We start from the raw sequence: 26,410 nt of genomic DNA, 5'->3' as shown, positions 1-26,410 counted from the left end.
ATGAACCCAGCATTCATTCCTGCCTGTGGCAGGGGGTCAGGCAAGATGATCTGATCAGGTCCCTTCTGACCCTAGCTACTATGAAACTATGAAACATAGTGTTTAACGAGAAAACAGAAGAGAAAAACGTGTTTATTTTTTGGTGCAACTAAACTTTGAAAATAAAGATTTATTTTATGTTATGCTAATAAGCTTCAGTTTTCAAGTTGGATGGTCTAAAACAGAGTACTACCCTTTTTTGGCCAAAATTTTCAAACTCGGATTCCTAAAGATAATTCCATACGGAGTCACCTGAGTTAGAGTAGCATGATTACAGAAGTACTTCAGATCTCAGGACCCTTGAAGAATGGGCCATGCTTTTAAAGTATTTAAAGTAAGATTTATGAGCCTGACTTTAGACATCTGCATGTGAAAAATGCAAATATCAAATGAATGCTTAATAGATCAAATGATACCACCTGGAAGTTAAAGATTACAATATAAAAGTAATTTCTAATCAAAAAGACATTAGATTTGCACTTTAAATGAACTGTAACCCCTTCATGAATAATTTTATCAAACATCAAATAGAACGATTTAATATTCCTTAGCATGTTTTCCTATTGGGCAATATTTTAACTTCATATTTACCATTAAGTAAAACTAACTTTATTGATTACATAACTTACAAAAGCCATTTTGAATTGAATTAAATTTGAATTGGCAATAATTGGTAATTTAGCAGATCAAAGGACTTAATCAAATCAATGCCTCTTTCGTATTGATTACTGCTCAGAGTAATCAAATTATCGCTGAAAATCTGGTAGGGCAGAACACTTAGTAAAAACACAATGAGCAGACTACATATGTTAGCAATAAATAACAAGCACATACCCTGAAATTGCTCACACTTCAAGTAAATTAGGCAGAAAAGGAAATAAAGGAGATATTTGATAATTAATATAATTGAATTTGCAATTTCCATTAGAAAGTGGGCTAAATTTAGCACCTGTTCATTTCTGTAAGTTACTACTGGGTATATTAGCTGGACATTTAATAACAGTGAAGGCAGTGGCACTGAGAAATCAGCAAGATAAAACCAAATAGCTAGTGTGAACTAGTAGAAAAACAATCCTGGCCATTATTCTGAGAGCTTAACAGTCTTTTTCCTTACTCAGGTACAGAATGAATGACAGCATGTATTCACTCTCTCCTCAAAATCAAATTAGGGAAATGATTATTAAATGCACAAAACTGAAACAACCAGTACTCAAAACAATTCCACTTACAACATCTCTGAAAGACAAAATAAAATTTCACTTGATTTTACATTTAATTAAAAGTGTTTTGCAGAGTTCATGTTTATGTTTCAGTAGTTAATAGAGAGTTCTCCAATTCGTGGAGATTGCTTTTGCTTTCTGAGATAATGATAGAGCCTGCCAGTTCACATTAGAACTGTTTTAGCAGAATCCCTGACTCACGTGTCCCTCAGGGGAAATGGAACCTTATGTAAAAGGCACATCTGCAACATACAGGCAATCTGTCTTTTTCATTTCAAATATTAAATTGCTCCAATTTATTTAGTTTTTTCCCTCTACAAAAGGTAGTAATCAATTTTAAATATCTCTCATTTCTTCTCATTCTCTTGTGGAAACAGAGCACAATATATTTCTGTGGACAGAATACAGTAAAGAATAAATTAAAAAGCTGAAAAAAATTTTTATAGGAAAAAAAAAGATACATCTAATAGGTGAAGGGTTTTTCTTGTTCAGGAACCTGTGTAAAGACATATACAAAGCTCAGCTCCACAGTGTGACCTTTCAAAAGAGATCAGCTCCTATGTAATTATTTTATTGAAGCCAAATAGCAAGTCTCATGACAAACTATGAAGATCTAATCCAGGATACTTTGATTGTAAGAATGAAGGAATCCGGGCACAAGCTCCATGGTCCCATGCAATTGCTTTCCAGAGATGTTACCTATATTTAGTTCCCTTCTTTTATTATTATTTTCACAGTTATGCTGGTCCACACAATCCATAATAGGTGTTCTGCTATTTATTTACAGAAAACAAGGAGCATATGGTAAAAACATGTTAAAGGTGTAATATCCGCATAAGTAAAGTCTCTAAAAGTGTAACAATATACCAGATCTTAAGATGTGTATTGCAACAAAGTACTGGAAGGGGCCTTCTGGACCCTATCAAGTCCGCTGTGTTTGCAGGCAATCAGTAACCCAAGGAATCCCCAAAATTGCCACTTCAAACCCTAACACACAACCACAAAACAATACCTGGAACATCAAAAATACCTAAAAAAAAAAGCTATCCAACTTTTTGGGCTTGTGGGCCACATCCACCCTATGGGGCTTTTGTAGGCTGGACTCACCTTTGGCAGCAGGTAAGTGGTTTGTTGGCATGGCTCTGGATCCCAGCGGACCTTACCTGTCTTCTCCCTGCCACTGATTTGAGTTGCCAAGAGTGACGGAAGACCCCAAATTTGGTAGCAGGCAAAAGGTAGGGGGTAAATGACAGCCCTGGGTCCTGGAACCACTCCAGCCCCACTGGCTCCAGCAGCAAAGCAAGCTGCAGTTTAACCTCCCTCACCAACTGCCATCTGGACTGTCCTGCCCTAAAGCATGCTATGGGTAAAAGTAAGGGAGATGAGAGCAATGCCAGTGCCATGCTAGTGAAGACTACCCCACTCTGGCCAATTTAAATTCTGATTCCACGCATCCTATCTTATTGTTTAATTTGATTTTGCAACAAATCACTTATGCATTCTTTCTGTAGTATAATTGCCTACAGACAGTTATGCTGTAGGCTCTATGGGGTGAGGATATTGTTGTTTTATGCCTGTAAAGTACGAGGCTCACCTTTGTGGGTAATATACATGACAATTCCAAAGACTCTGTGGAACAATATATTCCAAAATCCTAAGGTTTCTCATATGACATACCCTCCTGAGAGTCTGATTCTGACATCCTTACTCATATTTAACAGTCCATCGGTTCATTGGTTCTATGTAGAGTATGGTGGTTGTAAATGCACGGGAGAACTGGAACCACAACATGCAAGTACTGCTCCTGGCCAGTGTTTGCAGTCATTTATAAAAAGATTACTTTGTATTAAGTAGATTACAACATGGTCAGTTAATGTAACTATAAGATTTTAAACCATATTCTATCTATACGAAGATCTAATTTGTATTTTGAACCATGCTGGCTAATCTGATTTAGAAACAAAACAAAACAAAACAAAACAAAACAAAACAAAACAAAACAAAACAAAACAAAACAAAACAAAACACCTTTTCTCCCTAGTCTGTTCCTTAGGTAGAAAGACATGAAGAGTCATACACAATATCCTTAAAATTAGGTTTGGATTTCAGACCAAAATAGGATTTCTTACAGGAGGACTGTGAAAGCTGTAAACATATGGATTACCAATTGGCACAAATCCGCACTGAAGCCAGTGATTTGATCCTAGATAATACCGAGGGCCGAGGCATGTCCCCCTTCCTGAAATAAAACCAAGCATTTGAGGGCCTTGAGTAATATAGATTTCTCAAGACAGAAACCAAACCCCCCCCATATTTTTTAAACATAATCCTGTAATAAGTAATGGAAGTCTATTGATTCTGAGACTTAGAGAAAGCATGCGTCAGCTCCTTAGAAATTCCATCCTGTGATAGGACTTAATTCAGCCAATCCCAGAATGTCAGAGACAGGGTATGGAGGCTAGATAGAAAGCCCATTGCTGTAGAGAATCTCAGCCTTGCTAATATCAAACCTTCATAAATCATGAGTCAGACACAAAGAAATCTGTTAAACTATACCTTCACATAAAGTGTTTTTTCACTTACTTAAATTTGCATGTATATTTTCTGTTTTAAAATTCAGCTTTACATGGAAAAGTGCTTGTTCTCTTCCTAGCTGGCAGGAATGGAGTTCCTACTTTCCTGTCATGAGCCTGGTAGGCCAGCTGCTGATCTTTTCATTTGTGATTCTGTATCATTCATTCTCTTAGTCTCTGCCATATCCTTTCCTGCACCTTGACAGCCACAGAGGTCATGTATTCCCCAAAGTACCTTTCTTCCTAGTCCAGAGCGTCAAACTCACCTGGCCCTGCAGGTTGCTGGGTGGATATGTGGGCTGCACTTGGACTAGTCCCCTGTGCAGTACTTGTGGTGCTGGGTACAACTGGCATGCCATGTGTAGCATGCACTGGCCCTGGGGCCCACTGAGCACACAGCACATGGGGCTACCACAAGGTATGCACTGCCCATGGCACACAGGCTAGACCTAACATTGCAGGAAGCACAGGGAGGGGGAGTCTGGGCCACCAGGTGCAGCTTGCATGCTGTAGGCAGTGTGCATCCTGTGCTAGCCACAGGTGGCATCGGCAACATGCATTCCATTCTGGCTCCACGTGCTGTAAGCACAGCCCTGGGGCTGGATGGACCATGTGCACTGCATGCAGCACAGGAGGCCAACATGGGGGCCAAATGGTGCCCCACTGGACTCACCCTTCATGCTGGTTCCATCATGGACCAATTCAGATTGGCCCCAGAGAAACTATGTAAGGCCAGATTTGCAGGGAGGTGCATTTAGTTTGCAGCCCAGACTGACCTTCCGTTGTATGCGCAGCTCTGGGTCCAGCCTGTGCATTGTGTGGGCCAGGGCTGCCAAGTGGGGTCAGTCCACAGGCTGGATCATATGAGTTTGACAACCATGCTCTAAGCCTCTTCTGGCCTACTCTCTCTTGCTTCCCCATATTCTCCCCTCTCTCTCTTACCTCATCACCATCTCCAACTAGTTGTTCTTTCAGTATTTTTCTACCTAGTTTGCAAATCATAATGTCCAGGGCAGATCTTTACAGAGGGAAGACTAGCTTCTATCTTACTAGAAACAGTTTTAAACTATCACTATGGTAGGCTCAGCTCCACTTCTAGAACACCAACAGGATGCTGGATGATGGAACTGCCCTGTTATTCTCATTTCATTTTCACAGTTTTTTGGTGGGGAATGGCAGTCTTCTACCTGATCTAGGAATCTGAATAAATTATATTTTTCATATCAGCAGAAACCCAAGAAGGAAAATTAATTTCGCTGGGAATAGAAAAGCAATTAAAATGGTCAAATTCACCTTCAGGGATAAAACCAGAGGTTTGTCTTATTAGCTGGCAATTTGCATTATCTTATTACATTGGTAGTGAGGCTAGAACAGGTGTCCAAAGTTTTGCAAATAACTTTGCTATCAGAAGCTTATTGAAGAGGAATGATGTGATCTGTCTTTCCTTTGAAAAAGCACACCATCTGGTGCTGTTGTAAAAGTTGAGGAAAGAGGGCTAGAGTAAAGTTTAAAAGCTTAAATAATGTTGCAAAACAAAATAGGCCTCCAGAGAAGAAAATATCTGGAGCTGTGCATTCTTTGTCTAAAACAGCGGTACTGAGTCTATTGCCTGCAAGTTGGATCCCGCCCATGGCACGGAGGATTCTGCTCCCATGTCTTCCTCCCTCCCCCACCCCGAGGCTGGCAGGCTATGTTGCAGAAATAATACCTGGTGATGTTTTTAAGTTCCTGAATCAGTCGAGAAGTCTACCGCATCTCTGCCCTTGGCCCTGCCCTCCCCTCTAGGTTCAGCAGCACATTCCCTCCCCTCCCTCCCTTTCTGTACTTCCACCACTCACCACTGCTACTGTCCTCTGAGGCTGCCACCCCCTACCCTCCTGTACTGGAGCAAGGCTGGAACCGCTCTGGAACATCCAGGGACAGTGAGAAAAGCAGCAGCAGCGGATAGGAGAGGGGATGAGCTGCAGGGGAAAGGATGGGGGAAATTATTCTTACTTGGTTTGGGGATTTAAAAAGTCCCTGGCTCCTGCTTCTGAAATGTGTTCTGAAAGAGAAGGGCAACTGCACCCCCTCACCTTGGGTGAGTTGGAAACTCACTGCTATTTCCTTCATCTTTGCAGTAAATTTAAAGGTCTCTCTTTCAGGAAGTTCTACCTCTATGCTAGATAGGAAGCCTTTGTACCAAACTTTTACTTTTGATGCAAAATAATGGAAAATAAGATAGGACAAATACAATTTTATCTGTGACCAAAGCTGCTATATAAAATCAAACTACTAAACTTAAGGTGCTAATACACTGTAATTCACTACTAGTCATGATACAATTGTACCAGAGGCTTAATGCATATGCCAAAAATCTAAATCGGGGTTGTCAACCAGGGGTATGTGGGGTACTCTGAAAGGTCCCAGGGGGTATGTGGGGGTGAGCGGTGACAGAGTGCCTCCACCCTGTACCACTGCCTCACAGGAGCAGGGGCGGGGCGGGGCAAGAGCAGGACCGCACAGACACTGCATGGCACCCGCTCCATGTCTGGATGCTCGCCAATGCTCCCCCTCCCTCGCTCCACATCCAGCTGCTTGCCCAGAATTGGTATCCCAGTATTAATACTTCAGTGACAAGATAATAACTATAGGATGAGTCTCTATATGGACTACAGATATAGGACAGTGTTTCAATATTAAAAATATATTTTTTCTTTCAATTTAGAAGCATAAAAATACCTGTACTTTAGGGCATGAATTTTCATTCAGTTGCCAGTAAAATAAAAACATTTAATCAGCTCACCTTTCCCTCTAAAACAGCATCTCCACATATAAATGAGCACATCTCAGCATGTGTACTAGTGCTTCACTTTCCCTGCTCTCCTCCAAGGTAGGTGAAGTAAACGGGCTCTGCAAGATGCCCTGAAAGGCAGCTTATATGAGTATTTTGAGCTAGGGACATACCAGAGCTCCAAAGCTTTCATGGAGAATGCCCTGCCAGCAGCCCACCCTATTTAGAGGAAACTAGCATCAGGGACTCTAACATGCATCATGAAGACAGTGACAATCTTTCAGATACACTGAAAGTAAATTGCTAGAAGCAGAACATCAGCCAATGTAAGATGTTATAGCCTTTTGACCTTGGTAGAGGTATGATACATTTACAACCGAGGCTCAGCCACTAATTTTTAACTAAACTTGCAGTTGAGTCTCATATGGTTTTGTAGGGCTAAAACAGGACGATGCACACAGTGAAGTCTTCTTTTAGGTTAGTTTCTCTGAACAAATATGCCTTAAGACAAGATAGAAAATAGCTTACAAACGATGCACTGCAGTGCATTTAAGAAGCCTCCACTGTGAAGTAGAATAAGCATTTAAACAAACTTTCACTATATCCGATTAAGATACAAACAGATTCCCAGTCTGGATGGTACTAATGTGTCAGAATCCCAAAGGCTAAGTACAGACGGTCAAAAAGCCCAAGACTGAATTGATTCAGTCTTGGGTTAACCTAAACTGCAGAGTTTGAACCGATAATCAGATGAACACACATTCACTTTTGATTCAGGAAATGCAGCCTGCAGTAGCTCAAGCCAGAAGCCAGCGGGGTGAGGGGGTGCTAGAGCATGTCTGTCAGCCACTGCCAAAAGGGAGGTAAGACAGAAAGCCCTCCTGGAGCAGAGGCGGCATGGCTAGGCACCAGCTTGTGCTCTGCCTGGGCGGGGGAAAGGTAGTGGCATTCAATTCATCAAAGCTTGAAACAAAATAGTTTTTTCTCTGAAAAACTATAAACTGAAGAGCTATAAACACCACCTGGGCTGTGTTTGCTTACTCTTCCTGCTGCCTCTGAGGTCTCTGGGATCTACAGTCCACCGTCAGAGCAGCAGAACTTTCAGGACTGCTCATCACTTCCTCTTCCTGCTTCTGGGTGCCTCTGGGGTTTATAGTTCACAGTTGCAGCCAGCACAAAGTTTTAGCAGAGCAGGGCAGGGCAGCTCCGTACTCAGGGGAAGGTGAACTTAACCCTCCTCCCTGCCCCCAGACCCGAGCCAGGGTTTGCCGGGGGCCAGTGAGCCAGCCAGGGTTTGCCAGGAGGCCAGTTAGCTAGCCCTCACTGTCCCAGTTAAGGAGCAGAGGGGTGGAGTCAGCCCTGCTCTCTGGAGCAAACAGCACAGCCCAGCCCAGGGCTGAAAAGCATGCTGGGATATTGAGGGACTCTGCTTTAAACTTAAACCAGGAAGGTGTCTGGGACAGAAGTTTCATAAACCAGTTTGACCTCAGTCAGTTAAGTCTGATACTACATTCAACCAGGCTTATCTTAAACCAGTTCCAGTCATTCTGAAACTGGCTTCTGTGCACTGAATTCATTCTCTGTTACAGGTTTAAACCAGTTTCTGATCACTTAAACTGGTTTGTGTGTAACTTCTGTCCCTAGCCTTTAAAGAGTCAAAATAAGTGTTTCCATCATTAATTGCCCTTGCTTATTTTAGATTTATTGTCATTATGAACCACCTCATCTTTTGCTGAAATCTCTCTGCCAATATTTCCATCTACTTCTGGACTGATGGAAATCTTTTCATTTAAATGATTAACCTACGTTTAGTAAGTAATTTAGCCAATATTTTAAATGCAAGTGCTCCTTTGTCTATATTCTTTGAGCATCCTTTTGAATTTGAATATTAAGCAGGCAGTTGATTTTTTATGCTAGGATGTGTATGAAGCCACAAAGGAGCCCAGAGGAATTCCTGGATGTAATAATAATCCTCACAGAAGTCCTGTGATTCCTTTTTTATGTTCCAATATACAATTAACAACAATTTAGCAGAACAAATCACACAATGCAAGAAAACATATAAAGAGATCATAGTTAACAACAATAAGATAACAATCAAAAACATAATTAGAAAATTGTTGGGATGAGATGCTTAAGAAGACTAAGCTACTACAAACTCCCAATAAACTAAAAATAAAAAAGAAAGAAAATCTCAGACACTATAAATCATTATTGGCTGCAGTGAGACTCCAAGTACTCAGAAAGATATCACAATTTCTTGATACATTTGTCAATGTACCCTGTTCTGTTCACTGCAGCTTTTTCATAACTGACTGCAAGGCAAACAGTATTGAGCCAAATATTAAATTCTAACAAAATTAGACCTTTTGAAGTCTGTAATATTATTTTAAAAAAACTGAGACAAGATTATTTATAAAACTTTTCAATGGTTTATCCTTATTGATTCTAAGGATAGATAATTTAAAAATAATCAGCTCACTAGATAGTCATGAATTTTAGTTATTTAATTTATAAAATACTGTAACTCATGACCAGAAACTGTTTGCAAGGGTTCAAATTACAGTTATAATGGTACAGCCAACTGAGTTACTTCATGCCCACCACTATTTTCTATATTTTTTTGTCACTTATTATCTCTGAGTACAGAATGAAATAAATGAACTGAGTAATGTTGATAAAAGCAGAAGCCTTTCTTAAATTATACTAAGTATAGCTCCCCTGGCTTTGTGATAAATCTGTTTCCAGATGTGTCTCAGATTTTGTCACTATCAAGCACCTAGGATTCCTAGTCTTGAAAAGTTTATAAAAGGCAGATGCTGAAGAGCTAAACATATTGAAGCTGTCCTATAAAATTTCAGAGTCTTGTCAACTTAGGGATTCAGAACGAGGTTCTGTTGAACTTTTCAAGACATGTTCAAATCCTGAACTGCCTTGGAGACTGACTGTTGGGATCTAGGCTTTTTGGCAAACTACACTAAGGAAGAAAAAAAGAGTCTGAGTAGTGCAGGGTTATAAAAAATTTACAGTCTTCAATAAAAGCTCACAAAAACCCGGCGAATCATATTATTACTTCTATTATGATCCCTGTTTTAAAGATAAGGAAACTGAGGCATAGAGAAGTTACTAAGTTGTCCAGGATCACTTAACATGTCAGCAACGAAACTGAGTCTATAACCTAGATATTCTTTAAATCTGTGCTTTAATTATTACAGTAGGTCCTTTCGGTTTGTTAATTCCTGAATAAATTCCTGAATATTATCACAGCTTTGCAATTAAGCCATGATACAGGGAACCAGAAAATCTGGGTTCCATTCCCAGAACTGCTACTGACTTCTTGAATGGTCTTTGGCATGTTACTCAGGAACTGATTATTAAAAGTGCTGAAAACCTAGAGCTTGTTAAGTCATTCTGAAAAATCAGTCCTCTAATACTTCTGTGAACCATACGCTTCACTTGTAAAAATGGGGAGGTATCCACTTAACTTGCAAAGTGTAGTGAAGGTAATTATGTTAGATGGAAAGCCCTATTATATATACGTGCTATAAGGTGCTAAATTTTATGAATATTCTTATGTTTATTACCTGCACACATAATGTTCACACTCCACTACAGCTTACAAATTACATGCATCAAGCAATCAAATGATGTACACTGGACCCATATGTAAAGTTAATTTGTCATCCTTAGTATTATACTGAAACTAAGTTATTCAGGTTAAATACTAGCTAGCCTTTATCTTGAGAGAAATGACTTGGAATTTTTGGAGTTTTGCCAAAGTAAAATGTGGACCCAGCTGGAAAATAGAAAAAAAAAGAGTTTATAAAAATGTTCATGAAAGGTTTTTCCCATTTTTCAATTTAAAAATCATTCAGCACTGGAAAGAAGTGCTGTGAAAGCCATAGAAACAAGGGCTTTTTCTGTGTGTGTAAGCATTGAACTGATAATGAACTGGGAAAGGCAGCCAGATACCTGGCCTGACCCAGGCCACAAGATGGGGGGCACTAGAGCACATCTTCCAGTCTGCTGGCCATTCTTGAGCCCAGCCAAGCGGAGCCCATCCCTGGTTGACTACCCAGGTCATGTCCCCAACCTCCTGCTGTCTCCCTGCTTGAGAGGGAAGGAGGCCTGTCCAGGTGTCAGCCCCTGCAGTGAGAGATCTGCCCGTGCATAGTTGGTAGGGTCAGAAGGGACCTGAGCTGGTCATCAAGTCCGACCCCCTGCCATGGGCAGGAAGGAATGCTGGGGTCAAATGACCTCGGCAAGGTGTCTATCTAGCCTCCTTTTGAAGACCCCCAGGGTAGGAGCGAGCACCACTTTCCTGGGAAGTTGGTTCCAGATCCTAGCCGCCCTGGCTGTGAAGCAGCACTTCCTGATGTCTAGTTTGAACCTACTCTCAGTCAACTTATGGCCATTATTCCTTGTTACTCCTGGTAGTGCTCGGGGGAACAGGGTCACTCCCGTTCCCTGCTGGTCCCCCTTAGTAAATTTCTAGATGGCCACCAGATCCTTTCTCAGCCTTCTCTTGTGGAGGCTGAACAGGTTCAGGTCTCGTAGCCTCTTCTCATATGGCTTGCCCTGATGCCCCCTTATCATGCGAGTGGCCCTCCTCTGGACGCTCTCAATGCTGTCCACGTCCCTCCTGAAATGCGATGCCCAGAACTGGATGCAGTACTCCAACTGCGGCCTGACCAATGTCGCATAGAGGGGGAAGATCACCTCCCTGGATCTGCTCGTAATGCATCTGTGGATGCATGACAAGGTAAGGTTAGCCTTACTGACAGCGTCCTCACATTGGCAGCCCATGTTCATCTTGGAATCAACAGTGACTCGAAGATTCTTTTCTGCCTCTGGGCTGATGATAAGCGAGTTCCCCAGCCTGTAGATACCTGCTGGTTCTTCCTCCCCAGGTGCAGCACCTTGCACTTGTCAGTACTGAAACCCATCCTATTCTCATCTGCCCATCCCTGTAACCTGTCCAGATCTAGCTGTAGCCTGTCCCTCCCTTCTAGCATGCCCACTTCTCCCCACAACTTAGTGTCGTCCGCGAACTTGAATAAGGTGCTTTTCACCCCCTCGTCCAAGTCACTGATGAAGATGTTGAATACAGTGTGGGCCCGAGGACCGAGCCCTGGGGAACCCCACTGCCAACATCCCTCCAGGTCGAAAATGACCCATCCACACCCACTCTCTGGCTGCGGCCCTCCAGCCAAATTGCAACCCATCTGACTGTAGGTATCGACACCACAGCATCGTTTCCTGCCTCAGACTGTTTCCCCTGCCCCAGCTGGTGTCCCCCAAGCTCTGATCTACCCTGCAGAGGAAGCCTAGGGGACTCCCTTCCCCATGCGGTCCAGCCGATGCTCGGCCCACCCCCACAGGTGGGAGGGAGGAAGCAGTTCCCTATCTCTGCAACTGGCAGACTGCCCATGTGGGGGGCGCCCCCCACCTCAAGGGATTTTTCCTGCCCCAGCTGTTGTCTCTTGAGCCCTGTGCTGCCCTATCATTCCAGAGCAAAGGGGGATTCCTCCTCCCCTCCCATTCCCTGAGTGCTGCGGTTTGGCACTGCCCCCACAAGTAGTAGGCGGAGAGCAGTCCTTCATTCTAGTAGTCGGGATCTGCCCATTTGGCCAGAGCCACCTCAAGGAGTTTTCCCCAGCCTACCTGGGATCCCCCAATGCCCCATCTACTCTGTTGTGCATGGTGAGTCCCCTGGCTAGCAGGACAGGGGACTGCTTCCCCCTTCCCTCCTGCATGGGCAGGCTAAGCATTGATCAGAATGCACAGGGGAGGGGATCACCTCTGTTCCCACATGGCAGGGCAGACCAGTGCTTGGGATACCCTGGGTGGACTGGGAAAACCCCCTGAGGTGGAGGCATCCCCCCCATGTGGACAGCCCCTTGGCTGCTGGCACGGGGGACTGCTTCCCCCTTCCCATCTGTGAGGGTGGGGCTGAGCTGCACCCTGACTATGTTGGGGAAGGAAAAAATCCCCTCAGCTTCCACACAGCAGGGCAAATAGGGCTACGGGACCCCTAGGAAGGGGGCTCCCCCCATGTCGGCAGCCCCCTGGCTGCAGGGATGGGGGCTGTGATCCAAGCACTAGCTGGACCAGAGGAGGGGGAGACAGGAATCCTCTTTGTTCAGGAGATCCCAGACCAGGACAGGGGAAACCTCCTGAGGTGGGGGGCATCTCTGTGTAAGGAGCCCCCTGGCTGCCAGGACCAGTGCTGGCCCAGGGGACTGCTTCCTACCTCCCACCTGCAGGAGAGGGCTCAGTGCAGGGATGAGGGTTAGGTACAGGAAACACCCTCTGCCTGCAGCTGGACAGACTGGGACTTGGGGGCAGGGTTGGGGCCTGGGGACTCTGTTCCCCTTTCCCCAGCTTTCGCTCCTCCAGCTTGGCTGTACAGCTGAGGCTATCCTGCCTGCCCTGCAAGGGAGGGTTGGGGGAGGTGCAAACCATCCTGGTATGCAGGAAGAGTTGGACCTAACTTGAGTTGGGAGCAGGGATCTGAGACAGAATTCTGATAGACTGATTTAACTAAAATCATTTAAGTCTGATGCTACATTTATCTAGGTCTACCTTACATTGAGTTCAGCCATTTTGAAACTGGTCTATGTGCACTGAACATTTGCTCTGTTAGGCATTTAAACTTGTTTCCAGTCACATATACTGGTTTGTGTGTAATTTCTGTCCCTAGTTCTAGGGCTCCATTTTTTGGGAGATGTAAGCACATGCTGAAATTTATTCACAAGTGGTAGTCACTTTGATTTGAATGGAATAACTCATAATGCATAAATGTAAGCATGTGTGTAAAGTCTTTCCATTGCTGCTGATGACAATGCTACAAACATGGAATCTTCCTCCCAGGTTAATTAATTTTTCCCAAAATTTGTTAACCAATTCTCTAAATGGTAAAATTCAGTATACTGGGAGTACAGTCAAAGCTAGATAGATATTTAAACAGAAACACAATATTATGCTACAAATTTGTGCAAAGAAACATTCCAGCACACAATTCTACTCCTCACATCCCCTACCTCCTTCCAAAAAAGAGAAGTTAAAGATTTTAAAGGTCAAGAAAAGAAATTTCTCTCTCTCTCTCTCTCTCTCTCTCTCTCTCTCTCTATATATATATATATAGAGAGAGAGAGAGAGAGAGAGATACCCACACACACTCTCTATTGTAAGCAAAATTAGCAGCCTTCTTGAAAAGTGTTACTGAATTTTGAAAATCGGATTAATTTTAAAAGCTTCCAGATTATAATGGACTTTGGAAAGTAAAGTTGAAAAAGCATCTGTTCTTCCTGAAGCTGAAAACTGTGGTTGTGATGAAGAATATGGCAAAAACGTATACCTCACAGGGATACATGCGTTTGCCAGGGAAAACAAATCGTGACTGAATGGCTATGACACAGAATTCAAAAGAAAAAAAGTTGTCAGAAATGTAGTTTATTTCCTCTCCTAAAATAGGATTAGAAAAATATAAAAACTAATTTGCTGCCGAGACTATATCCTGTCATGTTAAGATCCCTTGCCAACATATCTAACAATATTTTGCTTTATGTTTAGTTTTCTCCATCAAAATGAACCTAACCTTATGTATATGTCATTTAGAATGAGAAACCACATTTCTTCATGCCCTGAAATTCTATTTTGTAACTGTAGAAATCAGTTGGATCTGCTTACGTGTCCACTAGCAGGATTACACATAGCTTTAGATCCTTGGCAAGTACATTATTGTGAGTAAAACAGCAGAAAATTATTTGTATTTCTTGGACTTACTCTTTGATGTGCAGGTGGGGATGTTGTAGGACTAATCAATTCTTGATTTTCCATGAGATTTCCATAATCTGCCATGCTGCCTTTGAGAGGCAAAGGAGGAGGAATGTCTGCCATCTCTAAACCATTGAGTTCCAGACCTATAAGAATTAACATTTCTTTAAGTCTCTGCATCATATAAATCAATCTTAAGAAGCAAAGTATTCCTTGAAGGATTAACACTCTGACAGAGATAGTGCACATGCATCCATTTGTCCATTCATTTCATAGACTGAATAATTATTTGCTGCTTCTGGAGTAATATTTTTTAAATTAAGAAAACTGATGGAATCATAGCAGTAAGGATCACTGGGTCAAAATAAGTCAACTTGTAGACCTATGGTCTCTATCAACACTGCAAAGGTCTTTCTCTCTTTTTAATAAAAAAGGAAATTGTACTAGATTGTTGCTTGCCTCAGATTTCACTCACTGATATTCACAACTCATTTAAAGCAAATAAAATTTTCTCAGCTGTAACCTCTGCATCTATACTTTGTACAATATTGAAATATCTGAGACTGTGAGAAGTTTATTTTCTAAGGTAGCACAGAATATAATAGAGGAAAGCTTTATTTGCTTATTCACAGTAAGCTAGCAGAAAGGCTTTTAGGAATTAAATGCACAAATGAAACGCATAATTAACTTCATATCTCTTCGGAAAACCTTCAAAATCCAGAGCACTGTAATGATATTGAATGAGGCATCATTAGGTGTTTAAGTAAATAACACTATAATCCAAGTGAAAGTACAACAGCTTTTAAACATGTATTTATTGGAGGAAAAGTTGCTTTCCCATAGAAGTGCAATCATTAATAGAATAACATTCATCTCTATGATGAGGTCTTTCCCCATGTACCACATAAAAACATATTTTGAAGTAAAAGGTGCATCGTTTTGTACTGGTCCTGTGCACAGAGTGCATTTCAAGCAAAATTCAGTGGGACTTCTCTTAGAGGAAACAGCATTGATAAGAAATGTACTATGATTCCTAATTTCAATTATAATTTGAGCAAGACGCTTTTGCGTAAGATTTTTTAGGGGGTGTAAATGGAGGATCAAACTATTTTCACACCAAATATCTGACAGTAACTTATAAAGTGTTCGCCTTTATTGTTTTCCAAATTGTCTATTATTTCACCAGTACAACTTTAGATGCAAGATAACTGTTGACTTATCATTGCAGTTTCAATGTAATCTCATTTGTTTTCATTCCATTCATATTATACAAGCACAAGAAATTTTCCTCAACTGTTGCTTTCAGATATTTCCTGTGGCCTCCTTTATCAGGTTGAAATCTGTCCTGTAACTCAAGCACAATTCCATAGGTATCTGCTCTGCTGTTCCCATTTGTACTCCTTCCTCACCTTGCCAATCATTTTCTTTCTTTTTCATCCTCTCCCTCATTCTGTTGAGTTCATTGGTACCCTCCTCCCAAGGTCCACTATTCATCACTACTTACAAACCTCACCCTCAGAGCCTGTTTCTAGAAAGCCCACAGATGCAGACAACGATCCCGCGCTCCAAGGAAGATGTCTGTTTGTAGCTTTTAAGGTATTATCAAAATACAGTGGTGTCCATTCATTATTGAAAAATAACGGTCTCAACAGTTTTTTCAGATAGTTTCCATCTTCAGAAATGTAGTTTCTAAATAAACATTCAAAGCTGATCTGCACTATCTCTTTGTGATAAAAACCCAAAGTTCCTTAATATTAGTACTGTATGCGTCTGCTCCACTACCAAAGTTAACACAATAAAAGTAAGTAAATAAATAAACAAAAGGATCCTTCAACAGTACTTTTCAAGTTAGAGGTTGCAAAAGAAACTTTTCTGTGCACATTAATTTGTACATTTTTAGTTGACATCCTTCCACGTCTAACTTAAACAAGTGGCATTCTTTTAGATCTGCCCCTAAGCAAAATTTTGGAAAGAAGCATTTAAAACCCATCATATTTCATCATTCCATTTCAGAAAGAATAGGATTTTATTGCCTCTAAATACGCATCTTAAGTGAAAGATTCATGCCTCTTTAGGGCAGAAGGGAAACAAGTGTGCTGAACAACTCCCCTGGGTATATTAGATGATGTTATAGTACATACTAAGTTTTTTAGGTCAAAGGATTGAGCCTAAACTATTAAAAATATGACAAAATGCTACATTTTGTTGTTAATTAAAATTGTACTATGTGAGTGATTACAACAGACTAGAACCAGTGTAAATGACAATAGAATTCGTCTTCTAAAATGTACTTTTACAAGACTTTAACATTTGAATGAGAGACAAAAGTAATATTCATACAATTTAAGTTTAAGGAATACTTTTAATTTAAACAAAAAATTCTGTACCTCATTAGAAAAATACTTCATAATTTCAACACTGTTACAGAAGACCTAACTCCTTAAGGGAAACTGATTTTTCAGCTAAATAAATTTTTTCTTAATTACAATGTGCAATTTGTGAATTAATAGAACAAACAGGTAATTGCAAATAGGTGCCTTCTGGTACTTATATTTTAGTAGCTCTAATTATATAACAAATTCTACATTCATTTCAAAGTTAGGGCAAAAGAATCCCTGCAGAAATTTCTCAAAAAGCTGCCTGCTTTATTTGCTAGGAAACACTTGGGACCAAATTCCTTTTCCAGTACCCAGCCTGTGCATCTAAGACAGTCAGATGGAAAAACCATGAAAGAAGAATCTTGCCCACAGAAGCCAACCTATGGCAATTCTCCATTCTGAAATAGTTTTAACCTAGAAGCACCCCCCAGAACTATACAACAATTAATCCTTCAGCTGCATTTTCTTTTCCTCTCCCACTGCAATAGCTGAGTCTCAAATGAATCTCATTTGTGGGGGCAAGGAGGAGGAAAAGGTAGTTCCCCCAAAGCCTGCCATCCGCCACATGCTTGAGAACTTGTTCAGATTATGCCTCAAAGTGTAGAAAACTTCAATCCAATAAAAGTTGTGTTAACTAGCATCCGGGGGACGCGGCAAAAGCGAAACCAGAAGTATCACTTCTGGGGGGCTTCCTGTTTCGCTGCTGTGAGCTGAGTTTTTCTTCGCCACTTTTTCAGCCCACAGCCCAGGACAAAGAAGCCTGTGTGGGAAAAAACAGCCTGCGTGGGGCTTCCCTCCCTGTCCCCTGGCACACTGATGCTGGGGAGTGCACCGGATGGTGCACATTTGATTAACCAGAATATTTGATTAACTGGTATCTCCCATTCCCGGGGGACGCCGGATAACAGAGATTTTACTGTATACTGTATATAATACTCCTTTTCACTTCTTACACACTCTTTTCATTCCATTTCAGGTGAGCTCAAATTTAGACCTGATCCAAGTCCAGCACTTTACATGGTAGATTTGTAAAAAGGATCTGGCCCAAATGATCAAGCAAAAGTATGATTTCAATGCCATCCAAAAATGACATTATAGCAGTATTTCAATAAAAACACTACTTTTGGCTGCCATGACTTGTAGAGGACCTATTTGTACAAAATACTGTATGTCCGGTTGTGATATACTAAAGCCAAGGCTACCAACTGCTTCTGCCTGAATGCATCTTGAAAACCTTGCCTAGGTAATTCCTAAATATTTAAGTGTAAATAAGGCTAATCATTAGTTTTCCTTTGCTATGATTGTGGAGGGAACTTTATCAGAGAGGAGGACTGTTCAATATTGTCTGCCTATCCCTTACATTATTGAACATATCCTGCTGGGAACAATTTTGAGCTGACAAGGGATCCATAGAATGATATGTCTTTTTCATCTTTATCTTTTTTGTTTCTGTGTAGAAGATTATCAATTTTTACATTCGATCCTTCTGGGCTGTCAAAGAGTAAGCGCTATTCACATTGATCAATATAAGATTAACTCTATTTGTCCACCTTCTTGCACTGAAATAATAGAGTATTCCAGGAATTCTTTAAACGTGTTAAGAAGCTTAAGTCTCTGGATACTTGTCATCAAGGTCTCATGTCTTCTGAGCAAGGAGAACCTAAATTATATGGCAAAATCTCAAGATTCTGCAGGACTCCGATTCAAATTTGCTCAGAGCTATGAATCTTTTATTAAAACTAATACGCTTCCCATGGAGTGGGGGCTATGCTCCTGAAGTGGGAACCAGGGTATAATACCCCTATCAGGTGATTGGCGGAGGCATTCTCCCAGGGGTTGGAACTCTCTGCTTGTGGCAGCTACTACTTTTCAGCAGTTATGTATTGACAAGCCTGTCCCTTCCCCGGCAAGGGAGAAGGCAGACTGCCATCAATGGATTCCCTTGAAGACAGGGGGTGACCCAAGGGCCAGTGCTCAAGGGCTGCCTGGCTGGAGAGCTTGCCTGTGTAGCTCTCCAGCCAGGAGACTGGAATACATGTAAATTTCAACTCCTGGGCTATTTTTCTAGGATTAGAAATTTCACATAAATTCTTGCCAATAGAAAGAAATGGCTGTCCATACCCTAACAGTGGTTCTGGACACACAGGGCCACTTTAAGAGAGCTACATGCCTCATTTCAGGGAGTAGGTGGTTGTGGAGTGGGTGGGAGCAGACAAGTTAAGTTTCATGCCAACACTTACATGTAGGGGAGACGGGACAAAAAATTTACTGAGAAACTCCAGATCAAGTGAGTGAAAATCTTGGGGAAAAGATATTCATTAAATATTTTATCATAAGACTAACACATTGTCTAACATGCATGGAGGCCATAATGCTGTAATCTGGTTACATGATTAAATTCATTATGTGTTTTGAATTTAATAATTTAAGTTCTTATCTTGGAAAAAAAAGAAACTTTTACATATGAAGAAGTTATCAGGTTACAGCACTTGTCAGTCATAGTACGAGAAAGTTAAACAACAATATACAACTAAATACACAAAGTTAACTCCATAAATGCATGTATGCCTTCTTATGTGCATGGTGGATTATACCCCTTGTTAATTTCCTTTAAATGATTCAGTTGGTTCTAAAATGTTTTAGATTAGTGATTCTGTATCGTAAATCATTCTGCCAAACAATATAGGAAAGCAGCTTCATTTAAAAACAAAACAAAACAAACAAAAACCCCTAACCACAACTTACTGGACTGTAAACTGAAAGAAAGTTTGGTCCTTGGGGTGACTGGGGGTGGTGTTGCTTGAGAAGCAGGAGGTGATGGAGAGACAGAAAAACGTCTTTCACTTGAAATGACATTGATAACTTGGCTCTTTGGTCTTTGTGGTCGTAGTGGACTGATCTGTATTAGAACAAAAAAATTAACAATATAATGGTTTATTGGTAATTCAGCACACGGAATAGATAGATAGTCATCCTTCATTATGACAGGAGACAGTTGTATTATAAGGAAACACACTTTCTTATTGAGCAGCTGACCTTATAGTATGCCAAACATTTTTCTAGATCCAAAATGTAACATAGCAATAATAAAATGAAATGTTTGGGGTTTAAAACAGTATTGTACTACTGTGGGATTCTCTATTTGAATACACTTTTTAGGAACTAAACCATGTAATCTGGTAACTTCTAAATTCTTTGTTCTGGGTTTGGCAGTATTACTCATCTTTTGCCACTATCTTCTGCCATGCAGATACTTAAATCATAGGAAAACCTATTCCAAACTAAAAGAACATGGGAAACAGAGAGATGCTAAAGAGATAATTAAAAATGATGTCTCTCTCCCATAGCAGTTACACAAGTATTGTATAATTTAATTTATACTTTTTTCCATGTGAAATGTAAAAGAAAAATAGCTAAAAGCCTTTGATGTTAGTAATAAATGCATTGAGACTGAAACAATGACTGCCACCCTGAAATACATGAGTTTAAATTACCTTGCAAAGAATTTCCTTAAAATACCTTCCCCTCCGTTTTTTCCATCCAACTTGTATTTTATTTTAAACCTCTTTTCCATATCCACCTCCCACCCAAATACCCAACATTTAATGCAACCAGCATGTTCCCATGCATTCAACTGTACTATCATACACTGGTCTATAACATTCAAATCTATATTTTAAACCTACATCCACAATTCTTTTTTTTTTTTTTTTTACTTTTTACTTGTAAAATAATCTCACCATCCCTCTCTTGATCTGAACTATTGTCTTGAACCTTATATTGGCCTGTATCTGAGGGCCAAAGTACATAGCAATACCATCTGTTAAGAATCTTTATGTGAATTTTAGTTATTAAAGGCCTTGACTATATGAGAAAGACATACTGATTCTTCCGTAAAGGCAGAATATTTTCTCTTGCTCTGCAAGAACACAGAGCTCATGGCACAAAATGAGAATCTGGGTCACTTTGCAGCTTTTTACCAAGAGTTCGGGAGCTGGTGGCAATTACTGTTGACTTCTATTTGTTGTGATACCTTGAAAAGATATTCTCATACAGAGAAAGGATGGTCTAATGGCTAGAATGCTGGCCTGAGACTAAGAACACTTTTGTAGCCTGGGGTAAAGTCTCTCTTCAGTTCCCCATCTGCAAAGATATGGGATGCAATACTGTCTCACAAGAATGTTGAGGTTCAATACATTAAAGATTACAGGTACACAAACTAGAATAAGCAGTGTCATTTAAGTGTGGATATATGTGGATCATCTATATGTATAGATCATCTCCTACTCTGCAGCTTTTTCCATTTGGTCTACTTACTCATGATGAGGGATGAGAGAGAGAGAGAGAGAGAGAGAGAGGAACTGTTCTCCAAGGGAAATAAGAATGTAGGGAGAAATATTTTTTTTTCTTTTCTTGCTTGTCACTACCTTCAAAACAGCTACTAAATAATAGCTGTAAAAGTTATTATTGCATCTCTGCTTATACCACTGGAGACAGAAAACTATTATAAGGAAAGTGGTCAAGCACTATCACTTCATGAACCAACACAGACCATCTTGGGATCTGACTTGCATAAGGACCCATAGGAAGTCCCTGGTGGATCAGAGATTTGAACCCTGGTTTCTTGAATCCCAGGAGGCCCACTGTTTCTGAATGGAGGAAGAGACTGGGATTCAGAAACAGCGATTAAGGCAAATAAATTATAGTAATGGCTGTGAGCTGCCTAAAAGAAGCAAAAAATAACTGCATCAAACAATTCCCTACTTACAGTTCCACTAGCGTGCAACAGGTCTGCACACAACATTCAATGGATACTAGGGCTACACGAAACACTATGTTTTGTTTCAGTTTTGGATTCAGCCATTTCAGAGGACAGTGATTTGTTTCAGATAACTGTTCTGTTTCAATTCAGCTGAATCTGTTTCGGAGATTTGACACTGTTTTGGAGATTCAGATTAGCGGGGACAGCCAGGCACAGCCAGGTGGCTGCATGTTCTTCCGTGGCTCCTCCAGCTGTGCTTGCCACTGCCCCGGTGGGGGGAACCGTGGGAGAACCCTCCATGGCTGTCCTACCTGGCCCTAGCCTCCCAACACTTTAAAAGGAGGGGTGTGGGGCTGTGCTGGACTGTCCCCAGGGGGCACCTCTGAAACGTTTTGCATGGTTTTGTTTCATTTCAGAGATGTTTTGGAGCTTTCCGCTTCATTTTGGATTCGTTGTTTTGGGGGCCAAAACACCTCCAAAATGAAATGGTTGCTGTAATTTAACACAGACCTAAAATACAGAAGCTCAGTTCATTCCACAATATGCTCCCTTGTATTGCTAAACATATCTAGAAACTATAGTTTGATAAAGGAGATTCCATAAGTGCTTGCAAAATAACTGACCTTTCCATTTAAGACAGAGCGGGATAGTGTCATTTCAAATAAAAAGTGATTTCCCTTTCACCAGGGAAATGACAACAGATGTGGTGAAGCTAGGTCCACCCTTTAGAAGATGAATGGGTTTATTCAATTAGCTAAATAAAGATCTGATACCTGAGGACAGTATATTCTGCCTAGAAGGTTCTTAATATCAATAATTTAGTTGACAAGAGTCCTAAATGGCAACACTGACACATCCCTAGCCCTGTAAAGCTAATGAATATTACTACTATTTTGCTCTTGCTGCACTTACTTTGCGAGACTTCAGCATATTTCTATGCAAAGATGAGGCAAGACCCAAAGTACTTGGCTCAAGTCATGTAACTATGAAAGAAGGTGAAAGGTCTTTATTCCCATGCAAGACTACATAAAGCAGGGGCAGGCAATTATTTTGGGCAGAGGGCTGCTTACCCAGTTTTGGCAAGCTGTCGAGGGCGGCATGGGTAGCCCCGCCCCTTGACAGGCATCCCGCCCCCTGGTCCCAATCTTGGGACCAATATCACAATGTCTTGGGACCGATGTCTCAGGGCCAGCACCGGTGGGGCCCAGAGTGAGGCCCAGGCTGGCAGGGGTCTGTGGAGCCGAGCTGGGCTGCACCAGCAGGAAAAGGCGGGAGCTGGCCTGGATCCATAGAGCCCCTGCTGACCGGGACCTTGTACTCCTGCCGCCTTGCTCTGGGTCCCGCCGGCGCTGGCCCTGGGGCCCCGGTGTGGGCCCCATGCTCCTGCTCACTCCCAGTGCCCCCCAGCTCTGCAGTACAGACAGGGGGCAGCATGCAGCCCCATTGCCATTCTCACCAGCAGGTAATGATCTGGTGCTGTGTGGGGAAAAGCGGCCCCTCCCCCACCACGTGGCTGGCACCACACGCTGCAGCCACTTGCAGCCTGTGCGGGGCTGTCCTGAGCAGGCACAGGCAGCCCCATGCAGGCTGCAGTCAGCTGCAATGTGGGGTGACGGCCACAGAGTGGGGGTGGGGCTGTTTTTCCCCCGCATTCAGCACCAGCATTTAACCTGCCTCCACTGCCAGCCTGGGCCCCACGCTGGCTCTGGGCTCACCCATCAAGGCTGTTCCATGGTGGCGGCAGCTGCGGCCCCGCCGCTTGCTATGCTGGGCAGTGTTTGCCGCTGCTGCCCATCCAAGATCACATGCTGGGCAGCCCAGAGGCAGTGGTGGCAAACACTACCCAGTGCGGCAAGTAAGGGGGTCGCAGCTTCTGCCACTGCAGAGCAGCCCCAACGGGTGATCCCAGAGCCGGTGCAGGGCCCAGGCTGGCAGCTGGGTGGATTACAAGCTGGTGCTGAGCTTGGGAGGGAAAAATGGCCCCTCCCTTGCCCTGCGGCCAGCGCCCTGCACTGCAGCTGCTCACAGCCCGTGTGGGGCTGCCTGTGCCTGCTCAGCAGCTACAGCAGGGGTGCTGGCCACAGGGCAGGGGAGGGTCTGCTTTTCCCCATGCTCCTTCCCTGCCCAGGGTCTTCCCCCATGCTTCTCCCCCCACACCTGAATTTCCAGTGCAGTGCAGTCACATGGTCCCAGGCTGGGGGGGGGGTGGGGCCATGCAGGACCTGGTGTTGTGGGAGCCTGCCGGGCTTCCCCTGGGTCCTACTGCTCCTGGATCTGGCCCGCAAGCCATATTTTGCCCACCCTGACATAGAGCATCATGTTTTCTTTCCTTTTCTTTTTTATTCTCGTATCTTTTCCCTACTAATTCCTTTTTCTCTCAATGATTTCTCTCAACAAGTTTTTCTTTACCTGTTGTATTAGGAAGGTAAATTAGGTCTATAAATCCTTGCCTCATATTGCATACTGGTGTTTGGTTAATTGAAATGTTCAAAATAAACCAGTATGCCCACTTCATAATCCCTGTTCAATTTTCCGTCAGTCTCTTCAGCAACATATTACTGATCAGACAGGCAGCAGCAAACTCCACTCTTTGGTTCACTCCCTTTGCTGTCTTTAATTTTGAGCTCTGATTTTTTTTTTAAAATCCATTGGTAAAAATACTTTCTAGATATCAATCAAAATAAAGAAAAGTACTTTCTCATTCTCAGGAGATTGTATGACAAGGAGCAATAGCCCAAAGCTAAGAAGGGGAAAATGTAGCCAAGATGTTATATTAGGACGAAATGTAAGTTACCTACCAACAGGAACTCCTTGTTTTCTGAATATATTTTTTCCACAGACATGCTCTGTAGAAATTGTTTGCGTAGTCACACAAATTTTGAACTGTAGAGGGCACTTACAAAAAGTGAGGTATAAGGACTGCTGTAGCTTTGTGAAGAAAGCTAAAAGACAAGTTTGCCTTATGGACTTGTATCTATCTCCAAAAGCCTTTGGTGAGCCAAGACAGAGAATTAGTTTATTTAGGTGATCAGAGAACTCTTTTGGCAGCTGAGTTAATATTAAATCCAATTCCAAAGGACCAAGACCTCAAAAGGGAAGGCTCCTGTTTTCCAGGCACAGAGGAATGGCAACTAATTGTTAGTTGCTAGAAACAAGAAAAAAAAGGCCAACATGATTGAAATCAACAAAGAAACCAAGTCAAGGCTTATGTCACCAGCATATGCCTCCTTTTATCAGATTCCATTTGGTAACCCAACAACTCCTTGTGGAAGATTTTCAGAGCTCCATCTCTTGGGGGGGGGGGGGGGGGAGAAAGAAAAGCAGACACCATCTGCCCTAGAACACGGCAGTCATGATATCAGGTGAAGTGACAAAAATGGAAAGACAGGGAAAAAGACAAAGACTAAGGCAGTAAATTAAAAGGTTTTGTGTGCGCCATTTTAATTCAAGCCCCATGGCTAGGGAAAGACCTAGCCATGGGGCTTGAATTAAATCTGTTTAAGTGATCAGAAACTGGTTTAAACCTGTAATAGAACATAAGTTCAGTGCACATAAACCAGTTTCAAAATGGCTGAAATTGATTTAAGATAAACCTGGTTGAGTGTTGCATTAGACTTAACTGATTTGGGTCAAAAAGGCTTATGCAGTGTCTGTCCCAGACCACTTCCTGATTTAAGTTAACCAGAGTCCCCCAGCACCCCAGATGCTTTGCAGCTCTGGGTTGAGCTGGGCTAGGCTGTGCTCTCTGCTCCAAAGAACAGGCTGGCCACGTCCCTCTCCTCCATACCAATAGCTCCACGGTAGACTACAGGCATAGTAGGGTATGCCTGGCTTCCCCTGCTGCTTGTTGCTCAAGCAGGGATTCTCCTCTCCCTCCCCCCACCCCCTTCATCTCCCACAGCCTGGACCCCAGCCCCATGGGCCCTAGGCATGTAGTATGCTAGCTAATGTTGAGAGCTGTGTGTGTCTCTAATTTCACTGGGACACGCAGACAGGACAAAGGCAGACGGAACAGTGTCCACTTAGGGCTTTTTGGAACTAATCAACAGTCCAGCTGTTAATGTCCCTCCTTGGAAAGAGCTGTTTAAGGAGAGCATAAACTAGTGAGAAAAGCTTCTGTTTTGCTGATGGGCTGATAAGCACTGTGGTTTTATCAGCCCTTTGTTGGTTTGCAGCCCTGTCAGGTTTGCAGACAGGGAGAAGGAGAATGAAAAGCTCAGTATCATCAACGGATGCATGAACTGCACACGCCGCCTTTGCCTCAGAGCGCTAGCTTGAGGCTGAGGTCTGGCAACACTCCCACCCTTTAAGCAGGGAGCAGGGGGAAAAGCCTGAGATGGTGCAGGCCAGGGTGGCGGTTTACACCCCTCCCTAATCAGAGTGTCCTGCCCAGGCCTAGCCACCCCTAGCTCAGCACTCTAGAAGGGAAGGGAGGGCTGCTCTAGCACCCCCTGGCTTCTTGCCTGAGCCACTGCTGGCATGTGGCTGCATTTCTGGAATGAGAAGGGAATGTCTATCCACCTCCAAATTGGTTCAAGCTTTGCAGGTTAGACTAATCTGCAAAGACTGAACCAATTCAGGCTCAGACTTTTTAATGTCTTTCCCTAGCCCATATGCTTATGTATAGTAATTTTCTTTACTCACTTGATCATATATTTTTCCCCCAGAAGATGTGGTCTCATGAGATGTATAAAATGGCCTGATGCTAGGAGAATGAATCAAGGACATATTGAATAAAGATGTTTTTTCATTGCTCTCCTACCTCATTTGAATCACAAAATGGGATTTGTGCAGTGACTGAGTCAGGGAATTGTAGGAAAAGAAAGAAAAAAAAACCTACCAGGAAGTTAAATGCTACCCTAGAGCCGTAGACGACTGGTAGAAGG

At 42.3% G+C, this 26,410-nt stretch overlaps 1 protein-coding gene across 2 annotated transcripts in view; it reads right to left on the bottom strand.

The window, feature by feature from the left end:
* The window catches only part of DOCK1 (dedicator of cytokinesis 1), a 599,368-nt gene that overhangs the window by 7,116 nt on the left and 565,842 nt on the right, over nucleotides 1-26,410 (bottom strand). For both annotated transcript variants that reach the window (XM_019502991.1, XM_019502992.1), the window contains exons 50-51: nucleotides 19,508-19,661; nucleotides 14,394-14,530 (exon numbers count right to left, since the gene is read on the bottom strand). In XM_019502991.1, coding sequence (XP_019358536.1) covers nucleotides 14,394-14,530; nucleotides 19,508-19,661 — 291 coding nt within the window. The remainder of the gene's footprint in view (nucleotides 1-14,393; nucleotides 14,531-19,507; nucleotides 19,662-26,410) is intronic.

This window comes from Gavialis gangeticus, unplaced genomic scaffold, assembly GCF_001723915.1.
Source record: "Gavialis gangeticus isolate Ggan-Ray unplaced genomic scaffold, GavGan_comp1, whole genome shotgun sequence".
NCBI classification, from domain to species: Eukaryota; Metazoa; Chordata; order Crocodylia; family Gavialidae; genus Gavialis; species Gavialis gangeticus.
The sequence above is the reverse complement of the archived record's forward strand: the minus strand, read 5'-3'. Positions and strand labels throughout refer to the sequence as shown.